The sequence below is a fragment of the Pavona decussata genome, unplaced genomic scaffold, assembly GCF_977016875.1.
Source record: "Pavona decussata unplaced genomic scaffold, jaPavDecu1.1 SCAFFOLD_65, whole genome shotgun sequence".
NCBI classification, from domain to species: domain Eukaryota; kingdom Metazoa; phylum Cnidaria; class Anthozoa; order Scleractinia; family Agariciidae; genus Pavona; species Pavona decussata.
Window position 1 is genome coordinate 189,665 of NW_028145485.1, and position 22,836 is coordinate 212,500.

General features: G+C 35.9%; 2 protein-coding genes across 3 annotated transcripts in view; one reads left to right on the forward strand and one right to left on the reverse strand.

The window, feature by feature from the left end:
* The first annotated feature begins 1,541 nt into the window (after positions 1-1,541).
* Positions 1,542-21,774, forward strand: LOC146478216 (uncharacterized). The gene is made up of 13 exons (XM_085112479.1): positions 1,542-1,665; positions 3,248-3,441; positions 4,691-4,785; positions 5,637-5,808; positions 7,423-7,534; positions 8,750-8,892; positions 10,100-10,164; positions 11,139-11,212; positions 12,918-12,976; positions 14,084-14,166; positions 15,541-15,646; positions 17,609-17,710; positions 18,688-21,774. The coding sequence occupies exons 2-13, from the start codon at positions 3,249-3,251 to the stop codon at positions 20,292-20,294; spliced, it is 2,811 nt and encodes a 936-aa protein (XP_084968605.1). The 5' UTR covers positions 1,542-1,665; position 3,248; the 3' UTR covers positions 20,295-21,774.
* LOC146478217 (ras-related protein Rab-43-like) overlaps positions 21,589-22,836 on the reverse strand; it is a 10,083-nt gene continuing 8,835 nt past the window's right edge. Inside the window, exon 4 of one of the 2 annotated variants that reach the window (XR_014865176.1) lies at positions 21,589-22,550. The gene's annotated coding sequence lies outside the window, so the exon portion shown is untranslated. The other variant, XM_085112480.1, reaches the window with a different exon arrangement.

Here is a 22,836-nt window from a genome sequence, read left to right on the forward strand (position 1 = left end):
GAAAGCATTAAAACGAAATAACACTGGCAAAATAATTGCCTGAGGAATATTGAAAACATACAACAACAATGTTGACCTGAGGCACCAGGTGTGAAAAATTTATTTCAGATTATTTATGCGGTTACAAGTACTGAAAAAAATCTTATTTAATACGAGCGTCTTCATCGTGCGTGACATCACGAGTTTGCCTGTGTCTGGCACATATTTTAGCAAGGAACAAAAAGCTTTAGTTTTTTCAGCAAAAAGAGCATAATAGGAAACTAATGTAACAGATTTTTGTTGTGTTTGCGCTGTAAACAGTAGTTTATTAATCAGGGTGCGGTTTTTCTTGATGTGCTGCCAGTGAAGGAATTGAATATTGCAGCCGGGATTGTTTGTGCTTTATACAGTATCAGCTCTTTAATACCAAACAAAGCCAACATTATTTATTGGTACAATCATAATTACCGTATTTATTCGATTAACCATCCAACTTCTAATAAGCGCCCACCTCGAACAAGCGCCCACCCTAAAAGCCCAAAAAGTTAATAAGAGACCATCCTCGAATAAGCGCCCACCCCAACCCCTCCCAACAAAAAAACAGTTATGTTGCAAAATTGGTTTTAGATACGGTAGTCAATGAACTTTTATATTGTTTATGGCTTGTTTATGTTAGCTTTTGCACTTTGTTTTGTCTTGTTGAAGCGAAACAAACTTGTTATCTCTTGTTTTGTTATTCTCTAAAAATGTCCTCGCTTGCTGAAAATGTTGGGAAAATAATAAGCGCCCACCCTCAAATAAGCGCCTACCCTCATGGGCCCAAAATTAAATAAGCGCACAGGGTCGTTCATCGAATAAATATAGTATCCTGTGTCGAAGATGACTCTGAACACCGCATTTCCCTGTTATATTGTACACACCTCGGACACACCTCAGTTTGTCACTTCAACTGTCACTCAAGCAAATCCGGCCGAGTCTCCCTGGGTGCAAGGTAATTCAGTCTTGCTTCTGAAATCGCCAGGTTTTTCTAAAATATTTATGTCCTTTGACCGACTCTCCGCGACCATATTCCCCTGTGTGTCCTGCGAACCGGTGCTTGTCCAGTGCACCCAGCCGGGTTGCTGGACCAACGGAGTGCCCCAGGAACCTGGCGTAAGGGGGGGGGGGGGGAGGGGGGGAGGGGGTCTGTGTGAACATTCTACGAAGGAAAAAGAAGACTTTGTTCTAATACAGGCTATGCAACTGAAGTGCCAATCTCGTACCCAGAGTCCCCAGGCTCTTTGGCCAGCGGTTAGTCAGCAGGAACCGCTACCCAAAGAGCCTGAGGACTCTGGGTAGGAGATTGCTGAACTGCTAACTCAGGATATTTTAAGCATTGGACAGTGAAAATCCCAGCTGGTGTGAGGCAAACCAGTTGGTTGCGTTTGGGTTTTCTCAGCTCCGTGTCCTTCGTTCTGGATAACCGACGACACACCATGTTCGGATATTCATCCCGAGTTCCCGAGTAACTTCCGAGTCCGACGATGCTTGTCGAGGACCTGGGAACAAGGTTGGACGAACTCTTGGCTCCAGACCTCACGCAATCAACAGTGAAATCAGCATGGTCGACCTCCGGGAATCATCTTCTTTGAGAGTTTTGGGAGATTTAGAGCGCGACCAGGAGATTTTTGTTAGATGAATCTATTGGTATGTATTCTATTTTCGCAACATTTTTTTGGTTAGAGTACAGAATACGTCAGCTTCAGCTTGCTTTGGTCACTGTTGGTCATACGTTCACCACCAGTGGAAATATACCGCTTGCATTTCGAGTGGTCAATGGTCATGCTTTAGGAGTTCATCTGTAAACTCTACTCAGTAGCTTTCGTGTGAATGATTCAGTTTCGTCTTCATTACATACTCACATTTAGAACTCCGTGTACCTTGAATTGCATAAGTTTTGCGTGTATACATGAGAATTCGAAGTTCTTAATAGCTTATTATATCGTATGGCCCTGCGTTATGTTAGTCAAAAACACAGCTGCAAGCTATGAATGACAGCATTTCTCAATTTGTTATTGGTAGTTTAAAGCCAATAGTGGAATTGTTCAAATTTAATTAAACCTAGTTTTATGGCCTGGAGTCTCCTTTAGCTATAGCTCAGTGGTAGAGCATCGATCTAGCTAGTAATTAGAAGGTGTTACAGTGCAAGGCAAGTTGACTCCTGATAGAAGCACTCGGATTTACTTTCTCCGAGTTTGCCTGTGTCACTCACTGAATAATACAAGTATTCTCATCAATGGAAATGGTTGGCTTTTTCTTGATGATTGTTCATGACAACAACTATTGTTTAGCATTCTATGAATCAATAATGTTCTCGTACAGTGTATATAAAATAAGCGGTGTACTGAGCATACACCTGTATCTTTGCTGTAATATATTATTAGCAGGACTGCGTGATGGACGGCCTGACTGCGTGATGCGGTTCGTAAGTCCAATCCACAAAAATGACCCTTGCTCGCCAACGAGTCCTCATGCAGGAGCTCAGAGGTTAGAGCATCCGATCTAGAACACGGAGGGTCGTGGGTTCGAATCCCATCTGGGGCTCAGATTTTTTCTGTGTCCTCTTGTGGTCGATTCTTTACATCTCCCTTTCTTTTCAGTTAAATAAAATTCAAATTGTACGTGCAGTCAACTTTTGTTGCTTTTTTAGTATAATTCTCACTGTTCTTTTGGTCAGCTAAAGATGTAAAATCACTCCCTGACAGCTCGAGGAAACAATCTGCCATTTTCACACAAGAGCATGGTTTCAATTACGCATGAGCAGAACATTATTTGCGGCATTAACACAATTGGACAGTATTGCGCATGAGGAGACTATTATTTGTAGGCAGTTATTTGCTGGTCACGTGGTTTGCTCTGACAGCCAATTTGAATCATTCAGTAGTTTTACAGTATATTACCACAACAATGCACTGCCAACACAGATAATTATATATTTGAGTGATGAAGCTTGTGGTGTTTGTGTCCAGATACTGCACAACATACATGTATTTGCAAGCACACAGCTGATGTCCTTTGCAGAGTTCTTACTTACTATTAGTATTATCAAGAGAAAATAATGATCAGTAACAAAAAAGAGACATTTTACTATTTGCAATTACTTGGCAAATGCATATACTGTACTGAAATAAGATGCTACACTGTACATAGAGCCTCAATGATTGATAAAAAACTGTTGGTGCCTTGAAATACATGTACAATTCTGAAAATCACCTTTTCCATTTTACAGCATGATGCCGAGAATCCGGACGGCACACAAATTCAGTGAGCAGCAGCGTACTGATGATGTATTGACAGAAGAGCTTGTAGAATTCAAGTCCCTTTTACTTTCTTCCGATGTTTTGAAAGGTCTCAGTTCCTCTGGGTTTGAGAGGCCTTCTCCAATCCAACTCAAAGCCATTCCTTTAGGAAGATGTGGCCTAGGTTTGTGAACCATACTTGTCTGTTATGCAAGTTTTTTGAGTCACTAAAAGGTCAATATACAGTAGATGCTTTCATTGCTTTTTTTTTTTCTTTTTTTTGTCCTTTCAATGTCTAGTGGCTTTCACTTTTTTTAATCATGCAGAGGTTACACATGTAATACAGAGAGCTACTGTATTGAATGACTGAGGGCTGAAGTATGCATGTAAATGTGTGGAAAAAGCCTTAAATTTATAATAAGCAGCTTCATATTCCAAGGTTAACATGAGAGAAATCACTCCCTGTAGACTATGTAATGTTAACGCTAATACTGTACAGCTGTAGATACATTGCTATAATCAATATTATTAATCATAGTCTTTGGAAGGAAAACTAATCTTATAAATAAGATAAAAATAATAACTTATTATAAATAATTAAAATAAATGCAATAATGAAACTGTACTCAGTAAGTTCTATCAAGTCAATATTTAAATAATTTATTTAAAACCTCAGTGAGGAATTCAATCCAAATGTACATAATTATACTTGTTCGTTTTTTTTTTCTTCAACACATCCTGCACTATACAATAATTGAAATATTTTCATTTGATAGATAACATTTTTTTTTCATTTCGTTTTTGATGTTTGTGAATTGACCCAAGACAAGTTCTATTTGTTTGTTTGTTTTTTTTATTATAATTATTATTTTTATTGTTGAGTTCATTTTTAACAGGAGCGATTTGGAGTAACATTTTATCAAAAAGTTAAACGCTAAAAGAGTCTATAAAAACATTTAAAAAATTTCCATTATCAAGTCAAAAAGGTAATGATAATGGCGTAGAGTAACGCCGAAACGTCGTCCGCTTTTTAGAGTTTTTAAAATGTTTTAAAAGAATCTTTTAGCGTTTAACTTTTCGATAAAGGAGTTTATTTTTAATAATTATTACTAGGGGAGCAGGGATGGCACAGTGGTGAGAGCACTCGCCTCCCACCAATGCGGCCCGGGTTCGATTCCCGGACTCATTTGCATATGTAGGTTGAGTTTGTTGTTGGTTCTTGTCTTTGCTCCGAGGGGTTTTTCTCCAGGTACTCCGGTTTTCCCCTCTCCTCAAAAACCAACATTTCCGAAATTCCAATTTTGATCGGGATTATTTTCAAGCACTTTATTGTGAGCTTCTGGCTCGGGAGATTGTGGAAGCATTCCCTTTGCTATTGACATTAAATTTGAATATATATATTTTTTTAATTTGATTTTTTACATGTATTTTAGACCTGATTGCTCAAGCCAAGTCTGGTACTGGTAAAACATGTGTTTTTAGTGTCATTGCTCTGGAAAGTCTTTCCGTTGACAACAATGCAACTCAGGTAAAAGAAATCTTCCCATAAACTTTTTAGTAGAATTAATGAAAAGGTTAATGCCCACAGAGCCACAGAGAGAAGCTGATGGATACAGCTCTAGATTCAAGACTTTGGGAGAACTGCGAGACAACAGTATGTGTATATGTACATAAGAGCAATTTTTTGTGGAATCTAAGCCAGGCTGCATACAGTGTAAAGCGTCTTTAATACGATGTGTGGGAGTTTGCTGCAAGCATTCTCTTAGCCTGTGAACGCAGACATATGTCCGGCTATTTCTTTCCGCCGAGAAAAGCGACAGCAGGAAATTATACGTCTGCGTTCGTAGGCTTAACATGGTATTATGGATCAGTCAACCGAAGATGGTTTTACTTCAAGGATGAGAAACACAAAGAGGGTGGAAGAAAATCCTTTGGAAGGCAAGGAATGGTCGTTGCAGAAAACTGCCACTTGCTTTATGCAACTGACCCAAAGTCTTGTTTAGCATTGCAAAATAAGTCAAACTCAAAGACAGCTTTGTGCCCCCCCCCCCCCCCCAAAAAAAAAAGGACACTTCATACATGTATACAATCTGTACATGTATGATACACATCAAATGATGTAGTGTAAGTACCCTTATTTTCCCATGAGAATGGTTTAATGAGTACAGTAAGTCATAAATAGAGCCCAATTGCAGGTTAAAGTTGTACACAGGAAATTCTATCTGGCAGTCAATTCTGCCAGGTGCCAGGTCTTCTGGAAAGCACATCGTAAATTATAGTACACAACTGTGCTTCTTGCTTTCAAAACAGGCGCTGTACCCCTACATACGTCGTTACTAGATCTGGATATAAAAATAAAGTTTACATTTCCATTGTCAGGTTCTTATTTTGGCTCCAACAAGGGAGATAGCGGTTCAAATCAAGGATGTCATAACTGCAATTGGTTCACATATGGACAACCTAGTTTGCCATGTGTTCATTGGAGGGCTTCCAGTTGAAGATGATAAGAAATTGCTAAAGAAGTCATGCCACATTGCTGTTGGAACACCAGGTTAAGTCTTACGTCCTCTGGGGGATTAATATAATATTTTTTTATGTCTTCTTGCAATATCAATCACACACATGCCTTGAGATTAGGAAAATTCATATAATAAAATTTGGAAGGTTTAACCCTTGCTGAAACTACAGTGTACATACATGTACTGTAAGTGTCCAAAACTTATTACAATAATAATAATAAGCTCCTCCACCACATTTAACTCCAAATCTCTGTGAAGATGCATGTACAATAAGATCTTTCTGTTTATAAGCCTTCCAAAAATTAATATAACTCATGAACTGTTAGGCTTAGCTACATGTACTTTAAAGCTTTTTTAGTGGTACAGCTGTACTTTTAACTTAGTTTAATATAATATTAATTATTATTAAATTCTTTTTATTATCTAGCCCAAGCTGCTCCCCCAAAATCAACCCCCTGGAAATGAGCCCCTAGTTATTAATGTTTAATAATTGGATTTAAAATTTTACAGTTAATCATTAATTAAAAAATAAAAACTTACTGGCTTGATGATGATGACGATGATGATGATGATGATGATGGTGGTCTTGATGGACGGGCAACAGGCATACCCGTTTTACATTATTTTGCTCGGGAAATAGGGCTGGACGTCAGCTTACAGTATAGCTGCCGCTATCAGTCCATTTGTTGTTCCCACCCCTTTTTATGATTGTGAAACAGGATGAAGTGAATGAATGAACTTTAGATAGACAGGTTCTTGCAACTGCAGTTGTACTGCTGTACAGTAATTGTGGTATAAAATATAACTTATTAAAGGGAACCTCCACTCTGACAACAAATAATTTGTTGTCAGAGTGGAGGTTATTATTGATGAGATTATTGATGGGTACATGAACATGAGTGTTGGATGTAGTGTCGAAATTCTAAATTTTAGTCTAAAACGTAGAAATAATGATTATTGACTAGTTTCGCTCTTAAATATCCTGGGCGCAGCCATGTTGAATTTTATGATGTGTAACGGTTGCCGCTGTTGTTATTCAACAGAAGTTCTTTTGTGTGAAACAATTGAGCAACCGTATTACGTCATGAAATCCAAGATGACGGCACCCGGGAAATTTAAAAGCAAAAATAGGCAGTAATCAAATCACGTTTTATGCTGAAATGTTATTTCCTTGTTTTCCAACAAAATTTCAAAGTAGATTGTATTTTCAACAATTTAACGTTAATATGTTTCGAGAGTGGAGGTTTCCTTTAATATTAGGTACATGTAAGTCTGAACCGGCCCCTCTCTACAATTTTTTTTCAAACACTGCAAAAAGTTGTATCTGAACATGCTGATCACAGTTCCATGACAAAAAATGGGGTCACTCTTTTTTTAGGTCTAATAATATTTACTTAAAGCTAAAATTAGGGGTGTTTCTAACAAGCCAGACTGTTGCTATGGCAACCTTTTATATAAAGAAAACGACGATGACTTGTTTGCCATTGATAAATAGGCTTTTGTTTGCTACCATAATAATTTATTGTAAGTTGTAATGTATGAAGTGAGCAGTAGTATTTTGATCTGTCAAAGTATACATGTAAGTGGTGCAAAGTGTTAGAAACTGTTGTGAACCACCTTAAAATTGCAAACAATTTTGATTTCAGGGAGAATCAAGTTTCTGATTGAAAACCATTTTCTGAGGACAGAATCTGTGAGGTTGTTTATTTTGGATGAAGCAGACAAACTTCTTGAGGATAATTTTCAAGAGCAAATCAAGTAAAAAAATAATACTTTAACAAGTAGTAATAATTTAATAAATAATATGTAGTTGGACCTCCCATGAGCACGCACCCAAAAAGCCAGGATTTAGTGGTCGCTTAAAGGATGTGGTCGCATACAAGAGTCAAACAAGAGGGGGTCTCTTCCAAGAACAGGTCTGACACATCTCGATCTTTATTGGAAGATAATTTATCACATACATTTTCCTGCAAGCAGTGCTAGGTTGTCACTAAAGGTTCCTCATAAACTCTGAGAAGCGTAGTACATACAGCAAAGATGGAGATCAGACCATGTGTCAAGCGGTCTCTTACAAGAGGTCAAAAACAATGAAAAATTATAATGCCGTCACCTCAAAAAGTGGTGGTGGTCGCTTACGAGAGGTGGTAATTTACGATACGTTCCAACTACAGGACTTTGACTGGGAAAAACTTGGTGTTTGGGATAGGTGGTCGCTTATATATGGGAGGTGGTCGTTCACGAAAGGTGGAGGTTTGACTGTAGTAATGATGATAATGATGATGACAATGATAATGTTTCAATAATTATAACAATAACAAAATTTTACATGTGCATGTAATGTATATCAAGTAATAAATAAATGCAACTGTATAACATCAAATACAGCTGTGAGGAAACTACAACAACCAAACATATTAGTAGACTACACCTGGGTAACAACAAGACATACATGTAGTATACATAATGGTCAAGTAAACTGATTTATCTTTTTCTTGAGTGACACAGTCGTACGCAGGAAAAGGAAATTCCTTTTACTAGTTTGGATGCTCTACAACTGATTAGAGCTACCTCAAGTGCATGAAGACAAATTTCTAGAGGCATATGGGGTTCATGGACATGGGAAAAGGGGTAAAAATTGGATTTTTGGAACAACACAATACACCTAATATATTGTGTTTACTTCGCTTCAATCACATCATTTGTCTCCACCCACCTGTAAAGTGGATATACTGTACCTTGAATCAGGCCAGTAATTAAATTAGTGAGCACTAAAGCATAGGCTACAAAGTTTGATAGAGCAGCTACAGTGTATACTAAGTAAAGTAACCAACTAATAGGTCATTTTACTAGGTAGAGTAGCTCTGTCAAACTTTGTACTAGTCCATGTTTTTGTATTATAAAAATGTATACTAAATAAATAATAATAAAAATAATGTAATAAAATTAATGTTTTTCATTGATTTTTTGTTTCAGTTGGATTTTCTCTTCATTGCCATCAAACAAGCAAATGATGGCATTTTCTGCTACCTACCCAGAATACCTAGCAAAACACTTGACACAATACATGAGGGAGCCAACATTTGTCAGGCTTAATGCCACTGACCCCACCCTTCAGGGTAAGTTTCTGCTTAAAAAAATGACCACTGACCCCTCCCTACAGAGTATTGTTACCACAAATGTTTTCAGCCTGGTGATTAAATCAGAATAAGATATATTTTTTTTTCTGTTCACGAGTGTCACAGGCATACTCAGAAAAATAAAATTAAAGTACTCCCAACAGGCAACTCATCTACATTCAAATCCTAGCAGTAAATGGCCTAGCTCCCATGGTTCTTTTGTAGCTTAGTGGTTTTGCATCCAAACGTACATGTATTATTGGAAGGCCATAGGTCAACTGGTTCGGGCGAAGTTGGATTTAATGTTTTTCCAAGTATGCCTGTGTCAATGACTGAATAATACAGTCATGTACATCTATCAAGAAATACTGTAGCTTAATATCGCATTGTACTTTTCTAGAAAAGGCACTTGTGACCAGCTACTCAAAAGAGATACCCACACTCAACTGATTTATTTAATTTGTATAGTTGAAGGGGACAATCACTGCGAGCAGGGGTTTCTATAAGAGCAGGCAACTGGCGAAATTCGCCATCTATATCAAGCAAATTGACCTTAATTCGCCGCCTACTTTCTCCAAAATTAATAAACTAATTTAGTTAAGAGTAAAATTGAACTTCCATTAGCCGCCTACTTTGCAGTTTTTGTCGTCTGCTTAAAAACTTATTGAAACCTCTGTGCATGGAAAAAAGCCCTAAGTGACATCTGATCTCATGTCAAATTCTTCTTTGCTCATAGAAGGAAGAACAAGGCAATTTGCTAGGAGAATTAAGTAGTCTATCAGATGTCACTTGAGGCTTTTTTCCACTCACCCCTTCAATTATAAGATCGAACCAGGTCAAGTGAAGCATTCGTACAGTTGTGAAAAAAAAAAAATCTGTCAAGGGTCGACACTTTTACCTCTCTTGCCCCAAACCATTTAGTTATCCTCTCAAGAACCCAAAGCAAGCTCACAGATGTTCAGTTTGAGTCCACTTCCTTAGGCAATCCTTAAATTCGTATCACATGACTTGTAGTCACAGGGTAGGTGCAAATCTCAAAACGTTATATACATGTATTGCAAATACATGTAAAAATTGGAAATGGTTGTGAAGAGCTACTGTACATTAAATCACATAGTTTTGCATGTTTCACTGTATTTTTTCCTAATTATTATAATTATGATAACATTACATGTACTTTTTAAATTCTGTGCTGTCCCATATATAGGTATCAAGCAGTTTTATCAACTGGTGCCTTTTCATCCACTTCCACACAAAACCTTTCAGGAAAAGGTCAGTCAGTCAGCATTTATTTTGCCTTTTCTGTAATATGTTTACAATTAATTGAAAGTGTTTAATGTATGGCGAGGTGACATCTAGAAACCACCAGGCCTACAGTTGAGGCCACCTCATACCTAACAATAATTATACACTGTATGCTTAATACATACTGTTAAGTTGTGCAACAAGTGTGCGGCTTTGCCAATTCAAAGATTATTTTATTAAAACCTCTAGCAGTTTATTCTTAAAGTTGGGAAAACTTGTCAGGTGTAGTAACTTAGAGGTTTAATGTAATATAAACAGTAAATTATATGTCTGTATATTCTAATGGATTGAGCAAAGCAAGATGCTCGTGAACCTGTTGGCAGTATGAAGCTATTATATAAAATTAATATTAAGTAAACTTCAGTCTGTATTCCTAGGCTGCAGCCCTAGCAAAATGTACTGGCAGCCAGCGATTTTGCTATGTAAAGACAATCATGATTTGCTGCTGTTTACACAATATTGTTGCCAAGACATCTTTGGACTTGGCTTTTTCTGCCTACTACTCCTGTTACAATTTTACACTGTATGATGTCAGCTGCTACTACTGTAACAGAATATGTGAGAGGTTTGGTCAGGACTGAGCTGTGTTATTTCTTTCCTGGATGGATTTATGAGTGTAGCTTAATGTTTTACAATGTATCTGCTTCTTTGCACTTCATTTTGTGGCAAAAACAGAAATCTTAACCATAATCATAGGTTTTTATTGCAAACATTAACAAAGCACAAAGCAGCGAATAAAACATTGGAGCAAGGTTTCCTGAAGGAATTCAAGGCCACATGCAAGAACTCTGGTGAATCTGAGCTACAACAACAAAATGCAATCTGAAAAGTCATTTGGATTGGGAATGGTATCAGTCCTTTGATTATTACAGTTTTGTGCTAAAGTTGACAACAGTTAATAATATTTATTAAATTAATAATAATTTATTTGACATCCACAGGTCACTAAACTGTTGAAGCTTCTTTCAAATGTACAATTTCACCAGTGTCTTGTGTTCTCAAATTACCAAATCAGGTCAGTTGGATATCATCTCTTTACTCTATTTTGTTTGTTTGTTTTATTCAATTCAATTCAATTCAATTTATTTGCCATTAACAAAAAGATACAACATAAATACATTATAGACGACACACAATATTCTTACTATTACAATATTCATACTTGACTATTTACAATATTAAATGTGTTAAAGGCTAGGAAGCCTATATAGAAGCCGGGGGCTTATAAACTATAGGCTTCCTAGAACTATTGGATAAACCATAGAAGTTAAGGGTACTGATTGAAATTTCCAATTAAATTTTTTTTTTTAAAAAGAAGAAAAGAAAAAAAAAAGGAAAGGAAGAAAAGAAAGAAAAGGTAAAGAAAAGGTGTGTAGCTCAACAAAGAGTCAATTTAACTTAGATAGAAGGAATTTTTTAAGTCTTTTGCCAAACAAACTGATAGTTTCACTGTTTTGAATTTCACGACTTAGCGAGTTGAAAAACGAAGGACCTTGAAACCGAATTGAGAATTTTCGAAGATTAGTTCGACAATAAGGTATATAGAAAAGGTTGGAATTTCTTGTTTTATAAGAATGTATTTGACTTGCAAGAGTAAACATATCACGAAAATAATTTGGAAGTAAGCTTCTTTTAAAAAGATACATAAATTTACCTATTTGGTATAAATAAATGTCAGAGAATTTTAAAATCTCCTGTTCCTTAAAAAGAACACCGGTATGAGCATCAAAACAAACTTTTGATATTATTCTAATTATCTTCTTTTGCAGAACAATAATCCGATTTAAATTAGACTTATACGTCGATCCCCACACAGAAACACAATAAATTAAGTAAGGGTAAACTAGACTATAGTACAAGGAACGTAAGGAGGTTTTGGGGAGGCAAAAACTAGACTTATAAATAATACCTATTGATTTTGATATTTTTCTAGAAACACTAAGAATGTGAGGCTTCCATGACAAATGCTCATCGAGGATAACACCTAAAAATACTGTTTCTTTCACACGTTTAATTGCATTGTTGTCAATTTGAATAGATATATCAAGTGTTTGCCTCCTTTGGGGTGGTCTAAAAACCATAAAATTTGATTTTTTAAAGTTAATGGACAGTTTGTTTGCTCGACACCAATGAGTTAATTTAAGCAATTCAGAATTCAAGATTCCAGGAAGCAAGTTAAAATCTTTGTGGGAGAAAAATATGTTTGTATCATCTGCAAAAAGAATAAAGTCCACGACCTTCGACACGTTACACAGATCATTTATATAGAGTAGGAAAAGTAGGGGACCTAGTATAGAACCCTGAGGCACCCCGCACTTAATTCTCATTCCTCAAATCCTCCACCTCTATTTTAATCTTGCCTCTGAGAACGACAGGGAGCAAAACTTTGGAATTCTCTCCCTCTGAACTTAAGAACTTCAGAATCTAAAGCTATTTTAAACAGAATCTGTCAAATACCATTATACTGTCGCTTGAATAAGATATATTTGAAGATGTAATTGCTGCGGGTTTCTAATCAAAGGAACAAAGGAACACTCAACTGTCAGGCTGACATTAAGCGGCACTAAACCTGACACAACCACTTGGCACTCACATTTTATGACTCACAATTGCATCTTTGGTTTTAAATACAAGAGAAGATACCTATTCATGGTAAAATAAATAAGATTAATTGTAGTCAAAAGCACATTGAAAGGTTTTTGATATCTTGTTTTCGGCAGGGCACAGAGTCTGTGTGATACCCTCCGTTTGAAAGGATGGCCTTCTGTCTTTATTGCAGGTCTGTGATTGAAGTATTAAAATTAAAATTATAATAAATAGATATTTAAAAATAAATAAATAAGTAACTTGTTTTGGTGCCTTCATTGAAAGATTATTTATACATACAAGTATTACAGTACCTCTCAAAAGTAAGTTACCACCCTCTCGTGAGACACAACTCTCGTCTCTCGTCTCTAAAGATGAGACAACTTTCTTGCCACAGCCTTTTACTAAAAACTGTAAGTATAGAGCTTCACCCTCCTTTGAGATAAAACACAAGAAAACCCATCTCAGACTTCAAATGGATTTTATAAAACCTGGGAAAATGCTACTAATTAGCAGTAGGCTGAACGTTGTTTTCAAATGTTGATGTACTTTAACTACTGAGTGAGTACCGCTCAAAAGTAAGTTACTGGTCTCGTCTCGTTTTTTGCCAGACAAGAGTTGCATCTATCAATATGAAATTCAATTCTCGTCTTCTGAGAACCACTGGATATAGCAGAATTTTGGAATATTACCAAACTAAAGTTTCTCGCAAGAAGAAAAGCACTTGTCTTGTGATGTGTTTATCTGTGCCGTTTTTAAAATGGCCCGTGCCAACAGTGGATGATTCTGTTGTACATACAAACTTTTCATGGTATCAGCTGATGTGATTTGAAATAATTTTGCCCTTTTTTTATTCATTTTGTTCAAAGGTTTTGATTCGGCACAATGTAACAGATGATTTAATTATTTTACAAAAACCGTGTGTTAGTAAAGAGTTTGCAAAGTCATGTGCTTAGGGAACTTTCCGGCAAGTCAATTTGCAATTATTGAAACTTTTCCCACAGAAACACAATTCCTAGATAAAAACAGCCTTTTTAAAGTCAAGTTCTGTGCCTGTATCTATTAACAGTTTTTTGAAGTGACAAGCCCTGAAACTTACAAAATAATGTTTTTCAAGTTCACTGTGGTTCAAATTTGCATATGTATCATGCTTTGCTAAATATTAACCACTGTGGAAATGTTCAGCTGCTCATTTGAACCAAAATCCTATAACTTTTTTGATTTATGTTGTGTATATAAAGCTTCACACAGATCTATCAGACGATCAGACCTGACTTAAAATTAATCACTTTACATCCAGGAAGTCAAACTCAGGCTCAGAGACTCAAGGCAATGGAGAAGCTTAAGGAATTTAAGTGTCGAGTGCTTATTTCAACTGATTTGGTAAGTTTTAACATATCCGTCTGGAAAAGTATGCATTAGTTTGAGTGCAGTTGTTATAAATTTGTTACTGACAATAATAAACTGAAATATTATTATATTGTAACGTTTCTGTAACAAGGCTGAAGGAGGATGCATTAATATCTATAATATAACAATAGAGTTGATGTTCGTGGGCGTAAATATGTTTTTGGCCCGACTCAGGCTGGCGTGGGCTAAAATGAATTCTGAGGGCATTCTAAAATAATTTCAGAGGGCGTTCACAAAAGGAATTAAAGACAGTACAGTAAGCGATCGCGATATCTTCTGTGAACGCTGCCGGAATCGCGTCGGTGTTTATTTTATTGTACAAAAGCTTTTGTTGTCACAAAAACTTAAAACTTTGGCAGAACACCGCAAAATTTGTCAAAAGAATCTTTGCTTCTAAGTTTTCAAAAGGAAAATAACAGAATTTGTAAACAGCGAAGAAATAGTCACTTACGACTGTTAAAATTATTGTCCAATTGCTTAACTTAAAAGCGGGTTTTGCTCAAAGAAGACAAATTACACTGACTCACCTCCGGCCGTGGAGCTACTACTGGTATTATTTCCACCATCGCCCACAGTTTCTGGATTAAAGTCCTCTTCTTTAGCTCAGACAACTGAGAATTTGCTTCTTCGTTAGGTTTTCCATCGATTTTGTAGCTCAAAACAATTTCTTTGCAGATGGCAGCGCTTCCAGTCAAACATGCAAGAAAACAGCGCGAACAGTTGAATGGCTTCCAGTTCTGATTCAGGCTGGCTACGTTATTTTCTTCTTTCTTATTGGCTCAGAGCAGCGGGCTAAAATATATTTTAGCCTGCTGAATTCTTCATTTTAGCCTGCAAAATATGCCGCAATGCCCAATGAAATTATTATAATAGACAATACATGCACAGTTGTACAGGACTTTTGTTTGCTCTGCCTGCAATTTGAAGCATTATTAAACTAACTGCTTTGATGACACCTGGCTAGTTCTAAAACAAATCACAATTGCTCTGTAGTGTCACCAGTGTGCGAGTGTGTGACTGTGCGTCTCTCTTTTTTTTTCCTTTTATTTTACCCGAAAATTAAAATCACCCAATGAAATATTGCCATGATCAATGTACATACAGTACATGTAATCAAATCAGTTTTATCATGACTATATCAAGAATGTGAACCTACATGTATGTATCCTGAAAAATATGTCACTCAGCTGACAAGTCATGTGATGCAGAGCCAGGAATCAAATCCAGTGCATATTGGCTGGGTGTGCAATGAGCACTCTCACAACTGCGTCAATCCTGCTTGCACAACTAGGAATAGCTTCATGTATAACATTACTAACAGTATAGCCATCTGTTTTTGGCTTCCAGACATCTCGCGGCATAGATGCAGAACATGTTAATCTTGTGGTTAATATGGACGTACCCCGTGACTCTGAAACTTACCTTCACAGAATTGGCCGGGCAGGCAGATTTGGTGAGTGCATAATAATATGCTACTCAAATTGCTTACTGTTAGCAGTAAATTAGAAGTAAAATTTCAGTTATAATATTTGACATGTATACATTTTTCTATTTTTTCTATTATTTCTGTAATTAGGTTTAATTTTTAATATTTGTAAATGCATGTTATTACGTAAATATTTACCCTTTAGGCTGTGAGGTGATTTTAAATAAATCTGCGTACTGTATCAACTACATGTAATAGTTACGCTAGACATGTTGATGGTCTACATGTACAGGTATAATGTATTCGACTTTTTTCAGGTATAATAAGGTGAAGGTGTACATCTGGATGGGGGTGTTAAATGATGTATACCATCTGGAAATGCAGAAATGTAATTTATTATTAAAAGTTTTAAAGATTGCAGTGAAGCTGAAAATAATGTTTGCCATGCATGTAACTGACATACCATTGATAGCAGGTTCATTTACTGTATATTTAAACAGTATTAAACAGAAATATCCATGTAAAGTGTACATATACTGTACATGACTTCTTGTATCACCTAAAGACATGTTTGAATGTCCAGGTACAGTGCATCTACCTTAGTTTGTCCAGCACATGAAATCGTACATGTATGCATGTAACTTATTCTAAAAAATAATTTAATATTAATATTCAATAGTTGATATTCTTGGTTTTACAATATGTCAATAAAAAAACCCTAAAAAAATAATATTTTATCAATTTTGATAGCTCAAAGCAATTCAACAAGAGTTCAAACTGTGGGAAATACATAATAATGTAGTTGGTGGAGTTTTAGAAAATGACCATTCCCCCCTCCCCACAAGGAAGGGTTTTTTTTCTTAAGCCCCCCCCCCCCCCCCCCATCCACCTCAACCCTTAGGAAATTTCATTAGAAAAATTCCAAACAGTTGTGAAGCCACTAGTTATAATGGTTTTAATATTAATTTTATATAATATTGTTTTTAAAACACACATTGATCTTTTATTATTATTATTATTATTATTATTATTATTATTATTATTATTAGTAGTAGTAGTAGTAGTATTATTATTATTGTTATTATTAGTATTATTATTATTATTATTTATTTTTATACAATAGTGATCTATTTTATTGAATAACGAACAATAAAATAAATTTTACAATCAACATGACTCTAAGCATACTGTACAAGTCTGGTTGCATGCAATGAAATTCAATAACATAATTGGAAATCAATTTTTGCACACTATTTATATCGTGAAATGGATAACAAATCAAGACGTTCTCAGTTTACATTGCATTATCCAGCCTAAGAATACAAAGCTTATTATTATTATTATTATTATTATTATTATTATTATTATTATTATTATTATTATTATTATTATTATCTTTTTCCTCCTTTAATTTAAAGTATTATAAAGTGGTCACACTGTAAATTGTGATTATAATGCGGTTTTGTTCTTGTTTGGTAGATTCTTATTTCAGACATTTTCAGACCATTGAGAGTAATATTAAAGGGGACATATTTTTGTGATGTGGTCTAACTGTGCTGTTACCATGTTTTACAGTCAACCCACGTCATGTGTGATCAGTATTTCTGAGAAAGAAAATTAATGAACATTCAAAGTCCTCTTGGTAATATCCGGCATTTGAGTGGAATGTTGAACATTTCTCTGGAAATCTTTCCAAAAAAGAGGCATTAACTGAAAAAAAAAAAAAAGATTTAAATTACTTGGGAAACAATTGTTATTCTTCAAATACTAATGCTGTAACGTAAAGAAAAATTAATAGCTATATACCATCAATAAACTAGGGAAATTTCCGTGGGAACTCTGAAATCGTGTTGGCGATGTTATCAACTGACGTGTTAATATCAAAACTCTGGTCAAATTTTAAAAATTCTGGTCATGTGTGACGTGGATTGACTGTAATGCCAATTAAGCCTGATCTTTGATATTAAAATAGTAATTTCTTCCCTGCAGGTACAAAGGGTGTTGCTGTGACATTTGTGGCTCATGGAGAAGAGGAAAAGTTGTTCAAGACAATGGAAGAGAATATCGGCATCACAATAGATACTCTGTCAGGTAAAATGTTCAAGCTTTCAAACATACTAGCCGTTAAACATGTATTTAAGGACGGTGCCTACTAATACCGAAGTATTTTTGTGCGGTTTATGACTATGCGGGAAAAACAGATCTTAGCAAGGGCTATTGGAATCCAAAAAGAAAGTTGGGGGTAACCATGCATTTTTCAGAGATAACTAAGCAATAACATCTCTAAAAAGCACCAAAATATAAAGCAATGTATGGGATTTTTTCCTAACTTGAAGCTTAATTATCTCTGAAAAATGCATGGTTACCCACAATTTTCTTTTGAGATACCAAAAGCATTTGCTGAGTTCTGGTTTCTCCGTATAGTTTTAAACCGCGCAAAAATATTCCTGTATTAGTAGGCACCACCCATAGGAAACCCGAGTATCTCGAGATGCGCAGAACGTATGCGCAGTAACAATAGTAGGCACCGTCCTTAATAATAATGATAATGATAATGATAATGATAATAATAATAATAATAAAATAAGAATGATGTATTATTCAATTGATTATTCAAGTACTTATTTAAATTATTTAAATATTATAATTATATTAATTTTGTCACTCGTGACCTCATTTATTTATAACTTTTGCTTAGTTTTATGTACCGTGTATTGTTACAGGCTTCCAATTAAGGTGTGACCTCAATACGTTTCCAGAAAGCTGGCTACCAAATGAATATTATGCACTTAATGTAATAATGGGTGATGTGTCTTCATCCTATACACACATCTTCTCCTCATGATTTGTTATAAAATTTTGAAGTATTTCTTAACATTGTACATGTACTTGCTAGATAGTTGAGAGACTTTTAAAATTTTTTGGAGCATTAACTGAAGGCAGTTTACATGTATCTTTGCTGATCATGTTCCTTTATTCTTATAAGTATAGCCCGCTTTTATTATGTTGTAGTGAGATACTCACACCTGACGTCACTGTATTTTGGTTTACAAACATGTCTGTTCCAGATCCCATTCCTCAGTCCTTATGCACAAGTGAAGCATCCAATGGACTTGCCTCTCGATCAGTGCAGTCAAGAACAGGTGTAGTGGAAGTTGATATGCTAAAGAACTCCAGTATTGGGGTATCTCAGGACAAAGTGCACCATGACAACCATAAATCGACTTCAGTTCAAACTTCTTCAGGATGTGCAGATGAGGTGCTGGTTGATGCAAGCAAAATGGTTTGCCAAAGGAGTTGTGTTGGTGACCTGATGAAGCAGGGATGTCTTAAAAATGGCTCTGAAAACACAAAAACCCAAACGAATCTGCTGCCAAATGTATTGATCAAGAGTGGCATAGATCTGCTGCCTACAAACACTGAAACAGAGAAACAAGTGATGGCAGCCATCCCAAACAAGCCAGTGCATGCTGAGTTCTCACATTGTAATCAAAGCTTGAAGGAATCCTTTAATGGCCCCAAAGAACTTCAAAAGGCTCGGAGTAGCTGTGACGCGACCCTTCCATGCAGAAATCAAACGGATGATGTTGCGGCAGTAACTTTGCAAGATGCATCTGAGGTTGATTTGCAGTGTGATTTGATGAAACCTAGTGACATTGAAACAGCAGAGAAACAATCTTCTCCACGTGTATCATCTACAGATCTAAAAAGTTCATGTGCCTTAGGAAAAGAAAATGATCTCATTGTGAATAAATTACACCGTTTAAAACTTGATTCACACCCAGATGTGAGGAGTATAAATACAAGGTTAAACCGTTATTTCTTAACTGATACCAGCAGTGGAAAGCTTGGAGTAGAGAATAAACATGTTGATAATGGGTTGCAGGCATCAGCTGCAGGCAAAAGAAAATCATCTGGATCTCTGTCAGGAGAAGAGAGCGTACAAGACGACAAGAGTGAACATGGAGACACCACTGAGAATGAAGCTGACTCACACAGCATGTCAGAGGAAGAGTGCAATATCATCTATCAGTTGCCTTCTGTGGAAGAATTTGAAAGAGATTTTGCAGAGTACTTGGAAAATGTTTCCAATTTAGTTCATTTTGTAGAACGCTCTCCAAACTCAAGCGAGCTGGAAGATGAGCTAGAGGAAGATGATGCCCAGGCAGAGAACGAATTAGATGCTACTGAAACAAAGAGTGAAAGTTTTAACGAAACATCAGCAGATGTTTTACAATCCATGCCCTCACATATTCAACAGTATGTGTCAAACAATAATACATGTGAGAGGGATCACTACGACCAGCTTACTCAATGCCAAACTGACAAATGTTATTCAGGTCATTGTGGAAAATCACTTTCTGCTGTCAATTCAAGTCATCTGTACCCTAATGTCCATTACAATGAATGGTATGGCCACGACAGCACTTATGGCAATCACCATCTTGATCAGTATTATCATTATAACTATGTGTGCCAAGGAGCTTCCACAACTGATTGTTTTGCCAATGGACAAAGACAACCATTCCCTTCAAGTTCACGACAATATTTTGGCCAGTCATACATTGATCATCAGGACTACTTGTGGAAAATGAGCTGGTATAATTCTTATCAAAAACAAACCAATTCTATCAGGCAGTTCGTTGCATTTAGTAGGAGAGGATTAAGGTTCTAATAAATATGACAATTCACACGGTAAAATATTCAACCTTCCCCCAGCATTTAAGAAAGAAGTGAAAGTTGACTGTTCACAGTAATAATATGTATATGCATAATACATATGTATGTGCAAAGCTAGTCATTATCTGATTACAATTAACAAGCTTCAGGGCTCAGTCATTAACTTGGTAAGGTTAAAACTTAGTGACGTGAAAAGAAGCTAATACATATTAATATCGATTGGTGATAGCAATAGATGAAAATCAGTGAAGAAAAACGTTTTGAGTTTGATTGCCATCGATTACCGCTAGTAATCAACAAGGACTGATTCATCAATTGATATTGATTACTCTTATCGATTGTTATCGGAAACTACAGTATAAATTTGTGTTTTACAAGCTTCACTGATAAAATCATTGACACAATATTATTTCTGTGTGGTTTTATTGAGTCATTCAATCTTCCTAGCATGCAATTAAGTGTTTTTGAATTACAGTGTATCACCAAAATACTAGGAACAAATTAAAATAACTGAGAGGAACATTGTGGTCTTCTTATCTGTCTTTGCTTCAGGACATGGTTTATGATAGTGCAATAAGCTACAGCCAGAATAGCCAACTGTGCAACCCTCTAGTCTTATTGGAGGCAAATGTCAAACTCCACATACAGCTGTAATGTTGAAGTCACGATCAAGGAATGCATTTTTTTTTCTTTTTTAGCCACGTTAATTGGACTGTAAGTAACTGCCAGTAATTAAATAACAATTTATATTCTTAGTCCCTTTAAAGCTCCAGATTGTTAGCAAGATTTGTACCATGGAAAGTCATTATAAATAAACTGATGTATTTAATATCATACCAGTCAGACAAACAAACTTTTTAATTATGTATTGGAAATGTCACAAAGTTCTTTTTTCATGTTATAATATTATTATTATAACATCTCTTCAGACACGAAATGACAAACTTCTATTGAACTAAATAATAGGCCTTTTGCAACAGTTGGTCACGTGACTACTTCTCCCGTTAACATGCAAGCAATCCATTTTGGAGAAATGATTTTGCTATGAATGTAAAAAGCATGTAGAAATTAGCTAGCCTGCAAATTTGCAGGCTTATATATCTGAAAAGGGTGAATTCTATTTGAAGGAAGGATTTGTATGCTGATTGGGAAGAAGGTTCCTTGCCCACCAGTCAAACTTCACTGCTTTTCCTGACAAATCCTTGTAAATTTTCATATGCTTAAACTGCCATAAAATCTCTCCATTGTCATATTACGGCTTGAAATTTGTTCATATGGTTAATTTGTCACACTTTTTATTTCATACAGTGATATTGCACCCACTTTACAATTCAACCAATATGTATTATGAAATTTTACTTGGATTGCAAAGCCTTTCCACCTCCACACTTGTAAAACATTCTAATTTCGCAAGTATTGAAACTGTTACAAAATCTTGCCTTTGTATGGCACTGGTATGAAAATTTGTGTTCTTGCTAACTGAAACATGCTCTTTCCATTCCTGGAAACCATTTAGCTCCAGCTACAAGTTTTATGGTAAATGATCACATGGCTAATAATTTTGTTGCAAAAGGCCTATTCTCATAAATAAACAATGACAACCCTTTGCTGCCTATTCATTCAATATAATACAGTAAATACAATGTTATTTATTATTCCACTATTGTGTCCTTTCACCAAATAAGGTCAAGAGAATGCACAAAATATAAGACCGTAATACACTGTAGTGCCCCGGTTTTACCAGTTTCCAACAGAGCAAATACAGACAACAACATTTCACTGGCTTTCTGTGTTGTTTACATCATTCGCACGCGCTATATACAGTGTACTGATAGACAGATAATGCCGGGTGTATTTCAACACTCTTACAAGAAAAGAGAGGCCAAGACAACGTTAACAAAATCTTTTTGTAGTGGAATAATACATCTCTTATTCGATGGTTTTACATATAATACGAGCGGACATTTTGCTCATTGCTTGTATTTTTCCTCGCCTGTTCGGGGCTCGGGAAAATACCCCACAACTCGCAAAATATCCGCGCGTATTATATGTAAAGCCATCGAATTTATTTAAATTCAGTAACGTATATTTTTGAAGGGCGAGGTTACAAGTAATATACTACCCTGTAAGTCAGAGATGATCATTGCAGTGATAACCAATAACAGGCGCCCTGTTGCCTTCAAAAGAGAAGGGTACAGTTGCATTTTGGTGGACATTAGTCAAAGAAAACTCATTAAAATCAATTTGAATTCTGACAAGATTTCAAGGCAACACAGCCAATACAATTATTATTAATTGTAAACGAGAATTTCACCTGATGCTTAGTGAAGTAAAAATTTATTTAAACTATTTTTTGAGCCAGTTCAAGCTAAAAGTATATATCCCGTGTACAGCCACCCCTAATCCCCTCAGGTAACTTTCCGAGTGCAACAAAGGCAATAGGAGACGTCTGTACGCAGGCTAAAAGTATAAAGGGTGTTTTTGAATTAAAGTTTAAAATTTCACTGCATGTGATAATTTGCTAACTCACAAGTATC

What these genes read in the sequence shown, in the direction of transcription:
- LOC146478216 (XM_085112479.1), top strand. Translation starts at nt 3,249, where the DNA reads ATGATGCCGAGAATCCGGACGGCACACAAATTCAGTGAGCAGCAGCGT. An exon ending in ACAAAACCTTTCAGGAAAAG is followed by an intron (nt 10,165 to 11,138) that starts GTCAGTCAGTCA and finishes TGACATCCACAG; the next exon opens with GTCACTAAACTGTTGAAGCT. An exon ending in TGGCCGGGCAGGCAGATTTG is followed by an intron (nt 15,647 to 17,608) that starts GTGAGTGCATAA and finishes TCTTCCCTGCAG; the next exon opens with GTACAAAGGGTGTTGCTGTG.